Source organism: Mus caroli, unplaced genomic scaffold (genome assembly GCF_978045245.1).
Source record: "Mus caroli unplaced genomic scaffold, Mus_caroli_1 scaffold_1, whole genome shotgun sequence".
Taxonomy (NCBI): Eukaryota; Metazoa; Chordata; class Mammalia; order Rodentia; family Muridae; genus Mus; species Mus caroli.
This window is the reverse complement of record NW_028227256.1, coordinates 80,219,721-80,242,007: the sequence shown is the minus strand read 5'-3', so window position 1 is coordinate 80,242,007 and position 22,287 is coordinate 80,219,721. Positions and strand designations below refer to the sequence as shown.

The 22,287-nt window shown below is 40.2% G+C and overlaps 1 protein-coding gene across 2 annotated transcripts in view; it reads right to left on the bottom strand.

Moving 5' to 3' along the window:
• Positions 1–20,008, bottom strand: part of Daw1 (dynein assembly factor with WD repeats 1) — a 70,004-nt gene extending 49,996 nt beyond the window's left edge. For both annotated transcript variants that reach the window (XM_021166469.2, XM_021166479.2), the window contains exon 1: positions 19,929–20,008. In XM_021166469.2, the coding sequence (XP_021022128.1) occupies positions 19,929–19,968 (40 nt within the window). In that variant the 5' untranslated portion in view covers positions 19,969–20,008. The remainder of the gene's footprint in view (positions 1–19,928) is intronic.
• Between the last annotated feature and the right edge of the window lie 2,279 nt (positions 20,009–22,287).

Here is a 22,287-nt window from a genome sequence, read left to right as displayed (position 1 = left end):
CAACACCCTACTCTCACTTGTGGACAGGGCATCAACAGAAACTAAACAAAAAAATAATGAAATTAACAGATGTTATGAACCAAATAGTCCTAACAAATATCTTCAGAACATTTCACCCAAACACAAAAGAATATACCTTCTCAGTACCTCATGGAGCCTTCTCCAAAATTGAGCATCTATTCAGTCACAAAGCAAGCTGCAACGGATACAAGATGATTGAAATAAACCCTTGCATCTTATCAGATCACCATGGATTAAAGCTGGACTGAAACAACAGAAAGCCAACAAACTCATGGAAACTTGACAACTTTCTACTCAGTGACAACTGGATCAAAGACAAAATAAAGAAAGAAATTACTTTCTGAAATTTAATGAAAATAAAGGCAAAACATACATACCCAAACTTATGGGACACAATGAAAACGGTGCTAAGAGGAAAGCTCATAGCACTAAGTGCCCTCATAAAGAAACTGAAGAGATCTCATACTAGCAACTTAACAGCACACCTGAAAGCTCTAGAGAAAAAAAGAAGCAAACACTCCCAAGAGGAGTAGATGACAGGGAATAATCAAACTCAGGGATGAAATCAATAAATTAGAAATGAAGAGAACAATACAAAGAATCAATGAAAGCAAGAGTTAGTTCTTTAAAAAAATAAACAACATAGACAAACCCTTAGCCAAAATAACTAAAAGTCAGAGAGACAATATACAAATTATCAATATCAGAAATAAAAATGGGTACATAACAACAGACAGGGGAAATCCCAATAAAATCATTAGGTCTTACTTCAAAAGTTTGTACTCCACAAAATTGGAAAATCTAAATGAAATGGACAATTTTCTGGATAGATTCCACTTACCAAAGTTAAATCATAATCAGGCAAACAAGCTAAATAGTCCTATAACCCCTAAGGAAATAGAAGCAGTCATTAAAAGTCTCCAAGAAAAAAAAAAAAGCCCAGGGCCAGATGCTTATAGTGCAGAATTCTACCAGACTCTCAAAGAAGAGCTAATACTAATACTCAAACTATTCCACAAAATAGAAACATTGTCAAACTTGTTCTATGAGGCCACAGTCACCCTGATAATTAAACCACACAAAGACTCAACCACGAAAGAATTTCAGACTAGTAGCCTTTATCAACAATGATGTAAAAATACTCAATAAAATACTTACAAACCAAATCCAAAAACACATCAAAAACATCATACAGCATGATCAAGTCATACCCTTAAACTCACTGCTCATCCAAGAGCAGGCATAGTTTAATATGTGAAAATCCATCAATGTAGCCCACCATACAAGCAACTGAAGGAAAAAAAACACATGATCATCACAATAGATATTCAAAAAACCTTTAACAATATCTAACACCTCTTCATGTTACAAATCTTGGGTGAGATCAGGGATATAAGGCACATTCCTAAACATTTAAAGGCAATATATAGCAAGACAATAGCCACCATCAAATTAAATGGAGAGAAACTTAAAGCAATTCTACTAAAATCAGGTACAAGACAAAGCTGTCCACTCTCTCCCTATTTCTTCATATAGTAGTTGAAGTTCTAGCTAAATCAGTAAGACAACTAAAGGAGATCAAGGGGATATAAATTGGAAAAGAAGTCAAAGTATTGATATTCACAGATGATATGATAGTATACATAAGTGACTCAAGAAAAAAAGTCTACCCAACAACAAATGAAGCTGATAAACACATTCAACAAAGTGGCTGGAATACAAAATTAACTCAAAAACAACAACAACAAAAGTAGCCCTCCTTTATACAAACAATAAATTATCAGAAAAAGAAATCAGGAAAACAACATCCTTCACAATAGCCATAAATACTATAAAATAACTTGTGGTAACTCCAACCAAGCAAGTGAAAGACCTGTATGACAAGAATTTCAGATCTCTGAGGAAAGAAATTGAGAAAGATATCAGAAGACAGAAAGAATTCCTATGTGTATGGATCAGTAGGATTAACACAATAAAAATGTCCATCTTACCAAAAGCAATCTACAGATTCAATGGAATTCCCATGGAAATTCCAACACAATTCTTTACAGACCTTGAGATAACTCTCAACTCCATATGGAAAACAAAACAAAACAAGATAACTAAAAGATTCCTATACAATAAAAGAACTTCGAGAGGAATCACCATCCCTGACCTCAAGCTGTACTAAAGAGTAATGGAAATAAAAGCTATGATATAGAAACAAACAGGTTAATCAATGGAATCAAACCAAAGACCAAGAAATAAACCCAGACAGACACTTGACTCTTTACAAAGAAGCCAAAACCATAAAATGGAAAAAAAAAAAAAAAAGAGAGAGAAAGAAAGAAAAAGAAAAAAACTTAAGGGCCACAGGCCTCATCCGGCCGGATCAGCACCAGGGGAGCTAGAGCGCAGGGTCGGCTGACACCCGCCAGCTACCCACGACCCCCACCACAGGATTTTGAGACTGCTGGTGAGTGGAACACAGCTTCTGCTCCAGTCCAATCACGCGGGACCTGAGACTGCTCTGGTTGGGGAGAGAGAAATCCGGCCTACATAGGGCCACAAGCCTCTTCCAGTCAGAAAAGCACCTGGGTATCTAGGGCGCAGGGTCGGCTGACACTCGCCAGCTACCCACAACACCCGCCACAGGATCTTAAGACTTCTGGAGAGTGGAACACAGCTTCTGCTCCAATCCAATTGCGCGCGGGACCTGAGACTGCATTAGTTAGGGAAGCAGAAAACCAGCCTGAGTAGGACCACAGGCCTCTTCCGGCTGGACCAGCACCGGGGTACCGCCAGCTACCCACGACCCCAGCCACAGGATTTTGAGACTGCTGGTGAGTGGAACACAGCTTCTGCTCCAATCTTTAAACAGTGACAACGACAACAACTAACCCCAGAGATTACCAGATGGCGAAAGGTAAACGTAATAATCTTACTAACAGAAACCAAGACCACTCACCATCATCAGAACCCAGCACTCCCACTTCGCCCAGTCCAGGGCACCCCAACACACCAGAAAAGATAGACACGGATCTAAAAGCATATCTCCTGATGATGGTAGAGGACTTCAAGAAGGACTTTAATAACACACTTAAAGAAATACAAAGGAACTCTGGTAAACAGGTAGAAGACAGTAAAGAGGAAGCACAAAAATCGCTTAAAGAATTGCAGGAGAACACTGCTAAAGAGTTACAAATCCTTAAAGAAAAACAGGATAACATAATCAAACAGGTAGAAGTCCTTAATGAAAAACAGGAAAACACATCCAAACAGATGATGGAAATGAACAAAACCATACTAGACCTAAAAAGGGAAGTAGACACAATAAAGAAAACCCAAAATGAGGCAACACTGGAGATAGAAACCCTAGGAAAGAAATCTGTAACCATAGATATGAGCATCAGCAACAGAATACAAGAGATGGAAGAGAGAATCTCAGGTGCAGAAGATTCCATAGAGAACATCGGCACAACAATCAAGGAAAATGTAAAATGCAAAAAGATCCTAACTCAAAACATCCAAGAAATACAGGACACAATGAGAAGACCAAACCTACGGATAATAGGAGTGGATGAGAATGAAGATTTTCAACTCAAAGGACCAGCAAACATCTTCAACAAAATTATAGAAGAAAACTTCCCAAATCTAAAGAAAGAGATGCCCATGAACATACAAGAAGCCTACAGAACTCCAAATAGACTGGACCAGAAAAGAAATACCTCCCGACACATAATAATCAGAACAACAAATGCTCTAAATAAAGATAGAATACTAAAAGCAGTAAGAGAAAAAGGCCAAGTAACATATAAAGGCAAGCCTATCAGAATTACACCAGATTTTTCACCAGAGACTATGAGAGCCAGAAGATCCTGGGCCGATGTTATACAGACACTAAAAGAACACAAATTCCAGCCCAGGCTACTATACCCAGCCAAACTCTCAATTAACATAGATGGAGAAACCAAAGTATTCCACGACAAAACCAAATTCACACATTATCTCTCCACGAATCCAGCCCTTCAAAGGATAATAACAGAAAAAAACCAATACAAGGACAGGAACCATGCCCTAGAAACTACAAGAAGGTAATCCCTCAACAAACCTAAAAGAAGACAGCCACAAGAACAAAATGCCAACTTTAACATCAAAAATAACAGGAAACAACAATTACTTTTCCTTAATATCTCTTAATATCAATGGACTCAACTCCCCGATAAAAAGACATAGACTAACAAACTGGCTACACAAACAAGACCTTACATTTTGCTGCTTACAGGAAACTCATCTCAGAGAAAAAGATAGACACTACCTCAGAATGAAAGGCTGGAAAACAATTTTCCAAGCAAATGGTATGAAGAAACAAGCTGGAGTAGCAATTCTAATATCTGATAAGATTGACTTCCAACCCAAAGTCATTAAAAAAGACAGGGAGGGACACTTCATACTCATCAAAGGTAAAATCCTCCAAGAGGAACTATCAATCCTGAATATCTATGCTCCAAATACAAAGGCAGCCATATTCATTAAAGAAACTTTAGTAAATCTCAAAGCACACATTGCACCTCATACAATAATAGTGGGAGACTTCAACACACCACTTTCACCAATGGACAGATCATGGAAACAGAAACTAAACAGGGACACAGAGAAACTAACAGAAATTATGAATCAAATGGATCTGGCAGATATCTACAGAACATTCTATCCTAAAACAAAAGGATATACCCTCTTCTCAGCACCTCATGGTACCTTCTCCAAAATTGACCACATACTTGGTCACAAAACAGGCCTCAACAGATACAAAAATATTGAAATTGTCCTATGCATCCTATCAGATCACCATGGACTAAGGCTGATCTTCAATAACAAAATAAATAATAGAAAGCCAACCTTCACGTGGAAACTGAACAACACTCTTCTCAATGATACCTTGGTCAAGGAAGGAATAAAGAAAGAAATTAAGGACTTTTTAGAGTTCAATGAAAATGAAGCCACAACATACCCAAACTTATGGGACGCAATGAAAGCATTTCTAAGAGGAAAACTCATAGCTCTGAGTGCCTCCAAAAGGAAACTAGAGAGAGCACACATTAGCAGCTTGACAACACACCTAAAAGCACTAGAACAAAAGGAAGCAAATTCACCCAAGAGGAGTAGACGGCAGGAAATAATCAAACTCAGGGGTGAAATCAACCAAGTGGAAACAAGAAAAACTATTCAAACAATCAACCAATCAAGGAGCTGGTTCTTTGAGAAAATCAACAAGATAGATAAACCCTTAGCCAGACTCACTAGAGGGCACAGGGAAAGCATCCTAATTAACAAAATCAGAAATGAAAAAGGAGACATAACAACAGATCCTGAAGACATCCAAAACACCATCAGATCCTTCTACCAAAGGCTATACTCAACAAAACTGGAGAACCTGGATGAAATGGAGAAGTTCCTAGACAGATACCAGGTACCAAAGTTGAATCAAGATCAGGTAAATGATCTAAACAGCCCTATATCCCCCCAAAGAAATAGAAGCAGTCATTAATAGTCTCCCAACTAAAAAAAGCCCAGGACCAGATGGGTTTAGTGCAGAGTTCTATCAGACCTTCAAAGAAGATCTAATCCCAGTTCTTCACAAACTATTCCACAAAATAGAAACAGAAGGTACTCTACCCAACTCATTCTATGAAGCCACAATTACTCTGATACCTAAACCACAAAAAGACCCAACAAAGATAGAAAACTTCAGACCAATATCCCTTATGAATATTGATGCAAAAATCCTCAATAAAGTTCTTGCTAACCGAATCCAAGAACACATCAAAACAATCATCCATCCTGACCAAGTAGGTTTCATCCCAGGGATGCAGGGATGGTTCAATATATGGAAATCCATCAACGTAATCCAGTATATAAACAAACTCAAAGACAAAAACCACATGGTCATCTCATTAAATGCGGAAAAAGCATTTGACAAGATAAAACACCCATTCATGATAAAAGTCTTGGAAAGATCAGGAATTCAAGGCCCATACCTAAACATGATAAAAGCAATCTACAGCAAACCAGTAGCCAACATCAAAGTAAATGGTGAGAAGCTTGAAGCAATCCCTCTAAAATCAGGGACTAGACAAGGCTGTCCACTTTCTCCATACCTATTCAACATTGTACTTGAAGTCCTAGCCAGAGCAATTCGACAACAAAAGGAGATCAAAGGGATACAAATTGGAAAAGATGAAGTCAAAATATCACTCTTTGCAGATGATATGATAGTATATATAAGTGACCCTAAAAATTCCACCAGAGAACTCCTAAGCCTGATAAACAGCTTCGGTGAAATAGCTGGATATAAAATTAACTCAAACAAATCAATGGCCTTTCTCTACACAAAGAATAAACAGGCTGAGAAAGAAATTAGGGAAACAACACCCTTCTCAATAGTCACAAATAATATAAAATATCTTGGCGTGACTCTAACTAAGGAAGTGAAAGATCTGTATAATAAAAACTTCAAGTCTCTGAAGAAAGAAATTATAGAAGATCTCAGAAGATGGAAAGATCTCCCATGCTCATGGATTGGCAGGATCAACATTGTAAAAATGGCTATCTTGCCAAAAGCAATCTACAGATTCAATGCAATCCCCATCAAAATTCCAAATCAATTCTTCAACGAATTAGAAAGTGCAATCTGCAAATTCATCTGGAATAACAAAAAACCTAGGATAGCAAAAACTCTTCTCAAGGATAAAAGAACCTCTGGTGGAATCACCATGCCGGACCTAAAGCTCTACTACAGAGCAATTGTGATAAAAACTGCATGGTACTGGTATAGTGACAGACAAATAGACCAATGGAATAGAATTGAAGACCCAGAAATGAACCCACACACCTACGGTCACTTGATCTTCGACAAGGGAGCCAAAAACATCCAGTGGAAGAAAGACAGCATTTTCAACAAATGGTGCTGGCACAACTGGTTGTTAACATGTAGAAGAATGCGAATCGATCCATTCCTATCTCCTTGTACTAAGGTCAAGTCTAAGTGGATCAAGGAACTTCACATAAAACCAGAGACACTGAAACTTATAGAGGAGAAAGTGGGGAAAAGCCTTAAAGATATGGGCACAGGGGAAAAATTCCTGAATAGAACAGTAATGGCTTGTGCTGTAAGATCGAGAATTGACAAGTGGGACCTCATGAAACTACAAAGCTTCTGCAAGGCTAAAGACACCATCAATAAGACAAAAAAACCACCAACAGATTGGGAAAGGATCTTCACCTATCCTAAATCAGATAAGGGACTAATATCCAATATATATAAAGAACTCAAGAAGGTGGACTCCAGAAAGTCAAATAACCCCATTAAAAAATGGGGCTCAGAACTGAACAAAGAATTCTCACCTGAGGAATACCGAATGGCAGAGAAGCACCTGAAAAAATGTTCAACATCCTTAATCATCAGGGAAATGCAAATCAAAACAACCCTGAGATTCCACCTCACACCAGTCAGAATGGCTAAGATCAAAAATTCAGGTGACAGCAGATGCTGGCGAGGATGTGGAGAAAGAGGAACACTTCTCCATTGTTGGTGGGATTGCAAGCTTGTACAATCACTCTGGAAATCAGTCTGGCGGTTCCTCAGAAAATTGGACATAGTACTACCGGAGGATCCAGCAATACCTCTCCTGGGCATATATCCAGAAGATGTCCCAACCGGTAAAAAGGACACATGCTCCACTATGTTCATAGCAGCCCTATTTATAATAGCCAGAAGCTGGAAAGAACCCAGATGTCCCTCAACAGAGGAATGGATACAGAAATTATGGTACATTTACACAATGGAGTACTATTCATCTCTTAAAAAGAATGAATTTATGAAATTCCTAGCCAAATGGATGGACCTGGAGGACATCATCTTGAGTGAAGTAACACAATCACAAAAGAACTCACACAATATGTATTCACTGATAAGTGGATATTAGCCCAAAACTTAGGAATCCCAAGATATAAGATACAATTTGATAAACGCATGAAACTCAAGAAGAATGAAGACCAAAGTGTGGACACTGTGCGCCTTCTTAGAATTGGGAACAAAACACCCAGGGAAGGAGTTACAGAGACAAAGTTCGTAGCTGTGATGAAAGGATGGACCATTTAGAGACTGCTGTATCCAGGGATCCATCCCATAATCAGCTTCTAAACGCTGACACCATTGCATACACTAGCAAGATTTTGCTGAAAGGACCCAAATATAGCTGTCTCTTGTGAGACGATGCCGGGGCCTAGCAAACACAGGAGTGGATGTTCACAGTCAGCTATTGGATGTATCACAGGGCTCCCAATGGAGAAGCTAGAGAAAGTAACCAAGGAGCTAAAGGGATCTGCAACCCTATTGTTGGAACAACATGATGTACTAACCAGAACCCCGGAGCTCTTGTCTCTAGCGGCATATGTATCGAAAGATGGCCTAGTCGGCCATCAATGGAAAGAGAGGCCCATTGGACTTGCAAACTTTATATGCCCCAATATAGGGGAATGCCAGGGCCAAAAGAATGGGAATGGGTGGGTAGGGAAGTGGGGGGCGCTATGGGGGACTTTTGGGATAGCATTGGAAATGTAATTGAGGAAAATATGTAATAAAAATATTAAAAATTAAAAAAAAACCATTGACAAATTCGACATCATGAAACTGAAAAGCTTATGTAAGGCAAATGACACTGCCAATAAAAAAAAAAAAAAGAAAAAAGAAAAAACTTATCTTCAACAAATTGTGCTGGTCTAACTGGATGTTTGCATGCAGAAGAATGCAAATGGATCCATATTTATTACCCTGCACAAAACTCAAAGTCCAAATGGATCAAAGACCTCAACGTAAAACCAGATACACTAAATCTAATAGAACAGAAAGTGGGGAATAGCCTTAAACTCATTGGCAAAGGAGATAACTTCCTGAACAAAACATCTATAGCTCAAATTCTAAAATCAACAATTAATAAATGGAACCTCATGAAACTGAAAAGCTTCTGTAAGGCAAAAGACACCATCAAATGACAAATGACAGCCTATGAAATGGGAAAAGGTCTTTACCAATGCTACATCCAACAGAGGGCTAATATCCAAAATATATAAAGACCTCAAGAAGTTAGATACCAGCAAACAAAATAACCCAATTAAAAAATGGCATACAGAGCTAAACAGAGAATTTTCAACATAGGAACAGATGCAGAGACCCACAGTCAGACATTAGAAGGAGCACCTTAAGTCTTCTGGAAGACTTAGAGGAGGGATTGAGGGACCTGGAAGGGATACGGACTCCACAAGAAGACCAACGGAGTCAACTAAGCTGGATCCTTGGAGGCTCCCAGAGACTGAACCACCAACCAAAGAGACATAGCTACACACACACACACACACACACACACACACACGTATGTTGCAAATGTGCAGCTTGATCTTCATGCAGACCCCCTAACACCTAGAACGGAAGCTGTCCCTGACTCTAATGCCTGCCTGTGGATCCTGTTGCCCTAACTGGGCTGCCTTGTCTGGCCTCAGTGGCAGAGGATGGGCCTAGTCCTGCAGAGACTGAATGTGCCAGGGTGGGTTGGTACACGGAGGGAACCTCCCCCTTCTCAGAGGAAAAGGGAAGGGTGTGGTGGGGGAGGGGCTGTCTGAGGGGGGCTGGGGGCACCACAATCAGGATGTAAGTGAATAAATAATTATTGGGGGAAATGTGGTAAGACATTACTATAAAGGAACATATCAGACTAAAAAAATGGGGAAAAAAATCTCTGACTTATTAAACAGAACTTCTTAAACTACAGGTTATAGTTTAAAAGACAAAAAGGGTGATAACTTGAAGAAAATATATTTGTGGTTTGTCTCGGTCATAAATGCATTATCTGTGTTTGTGAACACCTAGAAATCAAACATACTCAACCCACCCAACAGAAAGGAGACTAGAGCAGGGACCTCATCACATCCCGGTCACATGCACTGCCCGCCTGGCTGTACTTCCTCCCTGGGAGCTTCAGTGCCTCCAAACTCAAGCATGGGCCACAAGAGCCACTTACACTTTCCAGCAATAAATATGCTTTTAGTGTGTGATAGTTTCCATGTTAGAGTTGAGAATTTTAAAACATTTCAGTGGTTTTTATAGCAGATTCATCACATACCAGCATGACAGTATACTTTACAGACCTTGAGATAACTCTCAACTTCATATGGAAAACAAAACAAAACAAAACAAAACAAAACAAGATAACTAAAAGATTCCTATACAATAAAAGAACTTCGAGAGGAATCACCATCCCTGACCTCAAGCTGTACTAAAGAGTAATGGAAATAAAAGCTATGATATAGAAAAAAACAGGTTAATCAATGGAATCAAACCAAAGACCAAGCAATAAATATGCTTTTAGTGTGTGATAGTTTCCATGTTAGAGTTGAGAATTTTAAAACATTTCAGTGGTTTTTATAGCAGATTCATCACATACCAGCATGACAGTATACTTTAAAACAAAACAAAACAAAACAAAAACCTAGCCATGTATTTCCCCATAGAAACTCATTGGAACAGCGGCACAGCAGTCCTAAACACAGCTTCAACACGCAGCCTAATTAAAGCCAGCTGTGATATCACTCCCACTTCAGCATTCAAGTTCCTACTGCACATATGCTCTTTTGGACGAAATACAAGAAAAAGATGGTCCTATGCAGATATTTAACAGTTTTTTAACTTTCAAATGATGGTGGTTCTTCACTGCTCATCAGTAAGATACTGAAACTTAACAGTTAAAAGTTCATTCAACTATCAAGTGATAGCTGCACTGTGCTGTTACAGCTGCTTTGGTGAGTTCTTTGGTCCACAGATACATTAAAATTCACATTTCCCATGGGTTTTTGTGTAGGCATACCTGTAAAAACACTCTTTGGATTATGCATAGCCTCGAAGTGTTCACAGACTCTAACATCGAGCTTCCAGTGACCACATCTGTTCGGAGCACCTCCAATCTGTCATCAGAAAACTCTCTCTGCTGGCAAACTGTCAGGATCATGGTGATAGGTACAAGCTTTCTGAACCTTTTATTTCCACTTTGAAAGCTCAAATTTTGTCATGGCAAGAAATACGTAGGCTTTCAGTAGAAACTTGAAGGTTCATGCTTGTTATTTTTCAAGAAAATGTCTGCCAAATGCCTCAAATCTAAAAAGCTTCAGTTACTGTCAGTCTTTCAAGTAAAAATGACTTTCAAGGGGTAAGAGTTAGGTGGGGTACCTCATTCTACAGCTCACAACCACAAATATTTTCCTAAGGACCACCATGATACTTGCTAAACATATGAACGTGGTACATGGTTGAATATGTGCCTTCAGACTCCTTATTTAAATTGTGCTTCTTGCCTTTCTACTCATGAACATCAGAGGTACCCAATCACAAAGCTCACACCATCTACCTCAAATACATCTTCCTTGGGCTTTTACAAATGTTCTCCCTCTTTCTCTTCCAATGACTTTGTTCCTTTACTCTTCTTTATTGGTAAACACTAATGGCCGTTAGAGTCCCTGTCCAAGGACTTTTTCTTCTTTCTCACTTTATTATATATCTGTCTGTCTATTTATCTAATTATCATCTATCTGTCTGTCTAGCTATCATCAATCAATTTGTCTACCTTTCATTGGTTCTTGGCTTTGTCATCAATACATTAACCATTACTTGTAATTATAAACAATTACAGTTCTCTGAAGTAGACCTCTTAAGTTACAGACATGTAGGTGACTTGCCATCATGCTAAACAAACAAGGCTCCTCTCCCAGCCCTGCTCCTCCTTTAAGGTTCCTTCTTGGTATCACAACTTTGGAGGAAATTCGTCTCAATACAGTCTTGCAACACTTGGCGAAACCTACACAGCTCACCCAAGTATCTGTTGTGTAACTTATAAGTACCTTAGAATAGAATAAAAACAAAAAAAACCAAAATAAAACATTTGGAATGCTTTCAGTGACTGATAGAACTTCCCAGAGCCTTCTAGCACAGGAGAACACTGAAGTTAAGGGGTTATTTACCATCGTTTGTTTTGACATTCTCCCACCACAACAGGAGATAATTATAGTAAAGATTTGGAGTCTGACTCTAGTTCTATAGTTGCAAAATAAACTTAAAGACATAAAATGCTCTAAGGAAAGAAAATTCTAGTTTAGAGTGAAAACTCACAGCCTTTGGCATGATGATCTTTTCAGCAAAATGTGGATATTGACACTTTTCTCATTGTATTAGTCCTTTGAGAGCGTCATACGATGTGTCATGACCATACTTCCACCATTTCTCAGCTTTTCCCTGATGCACCCCTTGCCTCCCTACCCACTCTAGTTTTCATCCTTAGGTTTTCATTAAATCCATCACATTCTAAAATCTTTTAAGACCTTAGTTAAGTGCACTATGATATAGAAATAGACTGAATGGAGTTTAAAAGAACAATTGAATGATCTAAGGTTGAAATTTGATAAGAAATGTGTTCATATTAACAAATGAAGATGCAATTAATAGGAAGATGCCATTTACTATGCAAAGGAAATTATGTGGTGCCTGACTATAAAATCAAAGAGAAACACACAATATATCTGAACCATTTAGCAAAAACCAGAAAAATGTGACAAATGCAGAGACGGCATTCTGAAAGACACGTCAGCATTGTAATGATGCCAAGTGAATGTATGAAGCTGCTACCATGAAACTTTTATGTTTGAAACTTGGATATTGTCTTACTATGCAGCACAGTAAGTATGGTTCTGATACAAAATTAATCACCATGATAGAAATTATCAACACATTGACATATTGAGGTAAGGTGAAGGAATCATACAGAACTAACAAGCAAACAATATGTTGTTTAACAAGTAATGATGCAAAAATTCATTGGGTTTTTGAAAATAAACATATATCAGTCTGGAGAGATGGCTCAGCAGTTAAGAGCACTGACTGCTCTTCCAGAGGTTCTGAGTTCAAGTCCCAGTAACCACATGGTGACTCACAACCATCTGTAATGGGATCCAATGCCCTCTTCTGGTGTGTCTGAAGACAGCTACAGTGTACTCATATACATAAAATAAATAAATAATTCTAAAAAAAAATCTTGTCTTAAAAAAATTTTTAAACATTTATCTGTCACACACATACAAAAACATGCTGCAAGTTGATTAGCGATGCTAAATTTGTAATAAAATGAAGTAGTTTGAATAACGGAACATAATTCAATATCTGTAACCAGAGTTTTAAGTACATGGAACTCAAGAGCTAAAAATGAAAATTTTGAAAGAGACTTTTGCAATTAATTTTAAGCTCCCACACAGTAAAAGAGTGGATGACATTAAAAAACAAATAATGACCCATGGAAAGATTTAGACTCAGGGAGTTCCATACGAAGAACTCTAAGCCTGATATAAAGAAGAAAAGCAAACAAAAAGGCATGAGTGGTTAATTTGGAAAAATAAAAATACAACAGACAGTGATGAGTAACTGCCAAACTCAGTCTCTTCCTCATTAATGAGAATATACAAAATAAGAGTCTCTGCCTCCTTAATGAGAAAAATAAATAAAATAAGAGCCCCTACCTCATTAATGAGAATATACACAATACAAGTCTCTGCTTCGTCAATGAGAGAAAATAAAAATATAATTTTCAGAGATTAATAAAGATTGTGGATGTTAGTGACACTCAGTGGTAATGGGCCTAAAAATGGAGCTCATACAACTGTATGAAGTGACTTTATCAGGGGATCACACATCCTCCAAAGGACAAGAACACTCTTAGTTCTTCTTCAATGTGTTTTTTTAAGATTTGGGTCTAATTAAATATGCCCATAAATTTTAAAAAGAATAAGAAGACCAAAAAAAAATAAAACAATAAAGAAAAGAGTGAAATAGTAATAGAAGTTAACACTGTTAAGGTGTAAACTCTTGAGGAATGAGGGCTCCAGCTGATTATCTAACCCAAAAAAAGATACAATATTTTGAACTATGTAAAACTTACTTGAATGCAAGGCACTGTTATCATTAAAACAATTTTCTTCTACTGTGACCATAGGATTTTACATTATGTATAAATTGGTATGTTGTATATTTTTATTGAGGAAAGCAAGCATTCGGGGGAGGGGTGAAAAAAACATTGTCAAGTAAGAGTTATAAGGCAGAGGTTCTCAATCTGTGCGTCGCAATCCCTTTGGGGGTTGAATGACCCTTTCAGAGAAGTTGCCTCAAACCATCTGAAAACACCAATATTTACATTACTGTGCCCCACAGTAGCAAAAGTACAGTTATGAAGTAGCAACAAAAACATCATTTTTTGGTCAAGGGTCACCACAACATGTGGGGCTGTATTAAATGGCCGCAGCATTAGCTAAGTTGAGAACCATTGCTATGAGGACAGATATGTAATACAATAATCTGTGCCTTCAAGATTGGGGAAAATAGAAGTTGGCACCCACATTATACAACCTAGAGTCCTAAGGAAATGATTTTTTAAAATTAGCAAATGAATTTTTCAAAAGATCTGCTTGGCTTCTATTTCTGTTCACTAACTTATCTTGAGTCCTTCAAAATGAGCATATTTAAAATGAGCATATTTGGCTGTGTCGCTGTGGTAAAGTGTCAAGGCAGGTGTGTTTGCCCTTCTCACAGCTACTGAGCTCCAACTGGAGCTACAGAGAATATATAAACAAAACACAGAAAACGATGCTGTTAGTGTACATCTCCCCTCAGTGATTTGTATCCAGACCTCAGTAGTCTTCATCTTCTCCTGGTTGTCAGTCACTGTACAGTAAGCATAATTCTGAACACACTTCAGAAAGAAGCCTCTACCCTCATACATCACCAATGCATCAAGAAATGGTCGTATTCTTTACTCAGAACAGCTGAAGCTTTGGAAGTGATGGGAACCTTGGCCAGTTTAACTGTTGTATATTTAATCCTGACCAAAACAAAGGAGACAAAGGCTGATAGATAATTGGTGGAAAGGCTCAGTCAGCACCTAAATTTCAAAAATCCAAAATCTTATTGGTTGGTGAACCAACGCACGTGACTAGCACCAGCAGGAAATGATCTACGTTGGCTCAGCCACATCCTGCTGCGTGCACTTGGTCATCAGGTATTTAGGTCGGGACAGGTTTGATTTAGTACATGCTAACAGAAGGCTATCCCAGACTTATAAGTGGGAGAACTGAAACGAGAGCCGCAGAAGGCTAAACAAAACCGTTCTCTATATAGACCTGATGGAGTACAGGAAGCATTCCGTGTCGAGCATTTTTATCCCTTATGGTAATGTTATTAAAACACCCACTTGCTATTCAGTAGTATGGAAAACTTGCATATGAAATACCACCCCAAGGATTGGAATTTAAAAAGTCATAAATATCTAATTGTGCTCAACCATGAGGCCTCAGTAAAAAAAAAAAAAAATCATTAAATCAAGCATTGCAGGCCAGATTCTGCAGCCTGCGATAAGTCTCAGACTCCTGCTAGAATATTGACTGTCAGAGCTGGGTCAAGCAGAGATCAGATTTCTCTGTTCTAGTCTCATTTCAGCTAAAGTTTCAATATCATCCTTGCATATCACCTCACCAAGCTAGCTTATTCAACACACACGTGACTGGATATTTTATGCGCCAAGCTCTATGTAGCTGCTGAAAATAGATGATAAACAGAGTAGGCAAAGTCCTTACTGGAATTCTTATCTTGTGGGGAAGGATAAGCAAGAAAAAAAAAAAACAGTAAAAAGTAAGTATATTGGGGTGAGGTGGGGTGGGGTGTGGTAGGGTGAGTGATAAAATCAAACGTCTGGAAACTACCTTGGGAAGATGGAACTTTGCAGAAAGAGACGCTATCTAAGCTTCGCTTGATATACCTTTGAGGAAAGGGCTAAAAGCTTGCGAATACCTGCTGAGCAAATGACCACAGAAAAAAATATTTCAGTAAAAAGTAGCACCAGCCTCAGGGACGCTTGAGTACGGCCACACCCAGCTGGACCAAGGCACACAGAACGGACTGCTGTTACTAGAGAGGCAGAAGGATGAGGTCCTGCAGGAGCCTGGACCAAATGGCCCTTTGCCTTTGAGCTTAAAAATAAACAAAAGTGTGTGAGGAGCTGGAGCAGCAGAAGAAATTGTTCAGATGGACACTTCAGCAGTCACCAGGTCGCTCTGCTGACATGGGGCAAGGTGGAAGCTATAGTAATAGAGAAACTGATGTAATGAATGAGGTTTCTGATATCTATTAATACCGGTGTAATATTGGGATAATATTAAATCAGGTGGATATTGAGAGAAAGACAGGGACAGAGACAGGGATGGATGGATGGATGAATGCATGGATAGATGGATGAATGGATGGATGCATGGATGCATGGAGAGAGAGAAAAAATAAATAAACTGACAGAATTACTTATCAAACAAGATATGATGGGATGGGTGGGGGGCAAATAGGAATGAGTCCCAGTCTTTGTCCTGAGCTAGTTTAGATCCAAAGCTGCAGCTGAGATGGGAGAGACCATGAGGAACTTATCCCATGTTTACACTGGACGTGCCTATGAAGATGTCAGATAGCTAGGTGCGCTGGACCACTCAGGGTGCTTTCTCAGCCTTGAGAATAGGTGAAGATGTCCAGCAAATGAATGCGAATGAGTAAGAGAAGTTTGAAGTCAGAGGTCTGGAACATTCCAAACTAAGAGAGAGGAGCCAATGGGACAGAGCAAGGAGTAACAGTGAAGTGAAAGGGTGGCAGAGTGCTCATCTTAGAAACCAAAGAGTAGCCATGTTCATCCCGCTGTCTGCTGCTCATGACTGTGATTGAGGGGCTCCCTCTGGGCGCCAGACAGGAAAGTGAATCACACAAAGAGGTAAGAATGAAAACCCCTGTGCAGGCTGACTTCATCAACCTGGATCAGACCTTGGGGAGTCTGGTGCCAGCTCATTGTCAGCATATTTTAAAACACAGCACAATTTCCAGGCAACAGTCAAACCAATCAGTCCAGTTCCAGATGCACAATAAAGCTTAAGGTGTGAGTGCATCGAAACTCTTTCACAAAATGTAAGTGGCCATGAGGGTGAGGTCTATAGCTAAAAAGCCTAGAATCTAATGTGGTCTCTGACCAACAGCACAGAAGCCAGCAGACCATAAAGTACGTGTGACAGACGTCTCCCCTAAGGATGAGTAATGGTCTTCGGAGCAGAGAGTCTGAAATAACCATTTAGGGGAATCTGAGTGAAGTCTGCTTCCACAGATAGCAAAGAGGCCACCAAGTTGTTAACAAAATCCACTCTCGGGTTTCTGGATGGAGTTCAGGTATTTGACTTTATCTCTTCCGCTGAGGAGACACCCCTGTGTGATTAACATACCTGGATCTCTCAGTGCTTCTCTTCGAGTACAAGGACCTCTGTGCCCCCACCCTGAGACATAACGAGTGGATTCAGAAACATGGAGGTCAGTACATGACTCCAGAGCACGGTAACAGTGTAAACAGGAAAGGAGCTAAAGACAGAAAGGAGAAGGTCAGAGGACTTGGCGAAGTTCAAAGCAGCCTTGCACTGAAGGGAAGGGACAACAAAGGTGGCATCTGAAAAGTCAGCAGAAGTGTGAGGTAAGTGCTGTTGACTGACAACTTGATGTATCCAATCGACTCACCCCAAAGAAAATGTCTAATGTGTTGGGAATTGGCTGCTCAGGCTTCAGAGCCTACATTCCTAGCCTGAGCTCCACAGCTGAGGGATGGAAGTGAGGTGATCATTTATCAGACTCTCTCCTAGACAAACACCATCACTAGAAGCAACTTTGGAGGGAGAGAGGGTTAGATTTCTCTGGCTTATGCATACCTATAACCGTCTGTCAGTGCAGGAAGTCCAGGCAGGAGCTCAAGCAGGAGCAGAGACAGGAGCCAGGGCGGAACACTGCTGACCGGCCTGCTTTGCATGGCTTGCTCAGCCTGCTTTTTTATACAGTCCAAGCAACTGCCCAGGGTTAGCACCAGCCATAATGGTCCTCCCATATCAATCATTAATTAAGAAAAAGACCATGGATTTGCTTATAGGCCAATCTGGTGTGCAGGGAAAATTATTCATTGAAATGCCCTCTTCCCAGATGGCTCTAGCTGTGTCCAGTTAAGAAAAAAAATAACCATCACAGTGTCATGATAAATACAACAAAAGCAAAAAAAAAAAAAAAAATGCTATACAGGAAGTCAGTAAGAGATGTGGAAAAGGTAGGTTTCTCTGGGTTAGTTACATTGGCTGAAACAAAGTAAAGAGAAGCTAGGCATTGTGAGGTTTAGGGGAAGCTCTGTCCAGAAGGGAGACAGTGCATGACAGGCCTTCTTGTAAGTTTTAGAAAAATAGGTCAGAGACCTAAACTATAGAGATGGCGGAGAGTAAAGTTCTAGAAGTCGACAGAGCAGCCTGGGCCATTTCTTTAAGACTGTAGATCTTATTCTAAGCCTAACAGGAACATACTAGGCGATTGTTGGAGGTGTTGGGTTCAGATTCTACTGGCAAACGGTAGATGAGACTCAAAGCCAAGAAAGCACTTGAGCAGACCCTGAAGTTTTCCAACAAGAGACGGACGGGGCTGGAGTATGTCAGCAAATGGAAAGGATGCTGAGTCGAACTGGGAGGGGAAAGAGGGCTGAACTGAGAGATTCACCAAATGTTTTGGAAGTAGAGCTGATAGAATTTATTGATAGATGTAAAAGACTGAGCAGAAAGGAGCAGTAAGTGGTGTCAGGGGAGTCTGTGTAGCTTCTGAAGAAAATAAATACAAAATGCTGAACCTATGACCTGCTGGCAGGGGACAAAGCACAAAAGGAACAAAATCAGGATGGCCTCAAAGAAAGAAATAACAGTCTTGAATATTAGACATTTTGGCTAAAAAATGTTGGCTGCTTTGCTGAGGCAAACGAGACAACGTGCCCTGAGATTCCTCAAGTTCACACCCTTAAAACTGTCCTGCTTAAATCAGTACAAAGTGAATTCATTTACTCTACTCAGAAATCTCTGCCGTTGTAGTCAGCCATTACCCTGAGTCAAGTTTTAAGGACTTTGTTGTCAATTACATTTATTCATTTATGGTATGTGTATGTGCACACGCACACATGAGAGCCACAGAACATGTGTGCAGAGGTCAGAAAATAACGTTCCTCACTGTGGCCCTCCCCACCCCACCCCCGACCCTTTTATTTTTAATTTGAGTTTCTAGAAGCTGAGAGTTCTTCTCCTCCTATTTTGTCCTCAACAAGTTGGATTTCAGTTATTCTCTCATGGTGAGCAACCCCCCTCCTCCCCAACACATAACTTATGACCACCAGAAAAGCATGCCCTACTCTAAAACAGCAGCATTTCGTGGGCTTATTTCACAATCACCACTCTGGAATCAAGGATTCTGGCCTTCTTTAAAGGCGCATGGCGAGGCGCAAGCAGGTTACCTTGTAGGTTCATATCATAAACTGATTTCCTACTGTAGCAGACTGGAGAGGGTGACAAAGGTGGCGCGCTCAGGGGAGTATGAGTTTTTCTTTTCATGTGTCCTTCGCTTTAACTTGATCATTAAGACTTTAAAATAACAGGAGGTTCATCTCTGTCGTTCCAGAAAAGAGTGTCCCAGGGCGACACTGTTCACTACCCCTCAGCCCCTCCCTCCTCAAACTCATGACTTACTAGAAAGCATTTAAAAGTTTAAAGACTTTCTCAAAGAGTCACTTAAAGGATTTTAAGGAACAGTAGTCGGCGTATGAAAAGGTGGGCGACCCAGACTGGGGAGCTCTAACTACCTGTCCCAATTGGTCACTGAGACCCAGCTACTCAGAGCCCTTCCTCGCGACCCCGCCCCCTCCTTCGTCCCAGACCATCCCAGAATATGAAGCCAGGGCCCACTCGTGGGAACCCCGTACCTGGTGGGTAATAGCGAAGCAAGAGGCTCTTAAGCTTCATTTTCCTACTCTCCTACCCTGAGGGGCTTCGTAGCCATGGAAACTAACAAACAGCAGTAGGACGCTAAGGCGCGTGCGCAAGTTTTTCTGGGCGGGTACAGGAGAGCCCAGTGCTGGGTAAACTCAGCTTGCAGCTCAGCTTGCTGCTGGCGAGCCATCTGAGGAGCAGTCAGTGTTCCCAGTCCACCACATAGAAAAGAGTTAATTCTTTAACTGTTTAAATTTTCCCCAAATCGACTGATTATCTTAGCTTCTTTTCGAGTGTGATTAAAAAGAGCTGTTGTGGAAAATAAAATGTTTGTACAGTTTTCAATAAAGAGCAAATACAATTATGCATTTTTAAAAAATATCCCAGAAATTTATTTGATGTTCGCTTGAATACATTTTATAAAGAAAGATTGTGATTGTTTGTGTTTGGAGCCCCTGGTAAATCTCTGAACCATAAGGGTGCCATTCCAGAGACTTGTGAAATGGAAAAGCCCAATATTAGGACTGCTGTTGAAGATTTGTCTCTGGTCAAATCAAGCCACTCCCTTACAAAATGCTTGAGGTGTTAGAGCCACTGTGTGAGAACAGCTGACACGAAGGAGGGCATTTAGATTCTGGCTTGTTGAATTCTTAAATACTTGGAAATAAAAATATTCAGCTTTGAAGTTTCCAATGCTGGAAAACTTTCAAGTCTAGGGTTTGCAGCCAGGAAGGGCTGCTTCATACTCTGTAAATTGGACTGTTTTCCAAAATGTTCATCTTCAGCTTTGGCTTCCATTTCTTCTGCATCATCGTCTCCATCCACTTCTGCATCTTCTCTCTCAAGCCGTTCCAGCTGCCTTGCAAGTTCAGTCTCATCTGTATCTGTGACCACTTTGGGCTCCATCTGAACACTGAACACTCCCCTCTTTTTTTATTATTAGATATTTTCTTTATTTACATTTCAAATGCTATCCCAAAAGTTCCCTATACCCTCCCCGTGCCCTGCTCCCCTTCCCACACACTCCCACTTCTTGGCCCTGGCTTTCCCCTGTACTGGGGCATATAAAGTTTGCAAGACCAAGGGGCCTCTCTTCTCAATGATGGCCGACTAAGCCATCTTCTGCTACATATGCAGCTAGAGACATGAGCTCTGGGGGTACTGGCTAATTCACATTGTTGTTCCACCTATAGGGTTGCAGACCCCTTCAGCTCCTTGGGTACTTTCTCTAGCTCCTTCATTGTGAGCCCTGTGTTCTATCCTATAGATGACTGTGAACATCCACTTCTGTATTTGCCAGGCACTGGCATAGCCTCACTCGATACAGCTATATCAGGGTCCTTTCTGCAAAATCTTGCTGGCATATGCAATAGTGTCTGGGTTTGATTATGGGATGGATCCCCGGGTGGGTAGTCTCTGGATGGTCCATCCTTTCATCTTAGCTCCAAACTTTGTCACTGTAACTCCTTCCATGGGTGTTTTGTTCCCTATTCTAAGGAGGAATGAAGTATCCACACTTTGGTCTTCGTTCTTCTTGAGTTTCTTGTGAACACTCCCCTCTTCTCCTCAATCTTATCTTTGATGACTGCCATAGCCTGATTGAGGACAGAGAGGCCTTCTGTCCTCCCCAGTGTCCTTGTTTTCATCACATACCTGGGCAGAGCTATTAGATTAATCTTGATGGGCATGATTTCTGTAGAACAATTCAAACCTGCCCTCAGGGCTTCTTTTACAGCATCATTGCCTTCATAACCATAGCAAGTTACTTCAATATCTGTTGTCATAGTCCACAAGAGAGGATACAATTCGGAAAGTCCTGCCCAGAATGCATTATTTGACCCAATCCAAAAGGCAGCATTGCCCCCACCCCATTCTCTCTGGGTCAGCTTTCCGTTACTATAATAAAATACCTGAAAGGAATCAACTTAAATGATGAAGGGCTTATTTTGGATTATGGCTTTTGAGGTTTGAGTCTATGGTTGACTCAGTCACTTTGGGGGTCTATCCTTGAAACATCACAGCATGTTCTAGAGGAGGCTATCCACCTCATTGTGGCCAGGAAGCAAACAGAGGGAGGGGACGGGAAAATCAAGGGAACCCCTAAATGTTCTCCTTCTTCCAAGGAGGCCCCAATTCCTTTAGCTGCTACTAATTCCCAATAGACAATTAAGCTGTGACTCCCTTAATGGTCAATCTATTGATGAAGTTAGAGTCACCCAGTCACCTCCAAAAGACCCTGTTTCCGAACACCACGACATTTGGGGCCCAAGCCCTCAATACAAAACTCTTCAAACCCAGACTAAACATACCCTTCAAGTTGAATCCCAATCTCTTCAGGGCCAAGACCTCCCA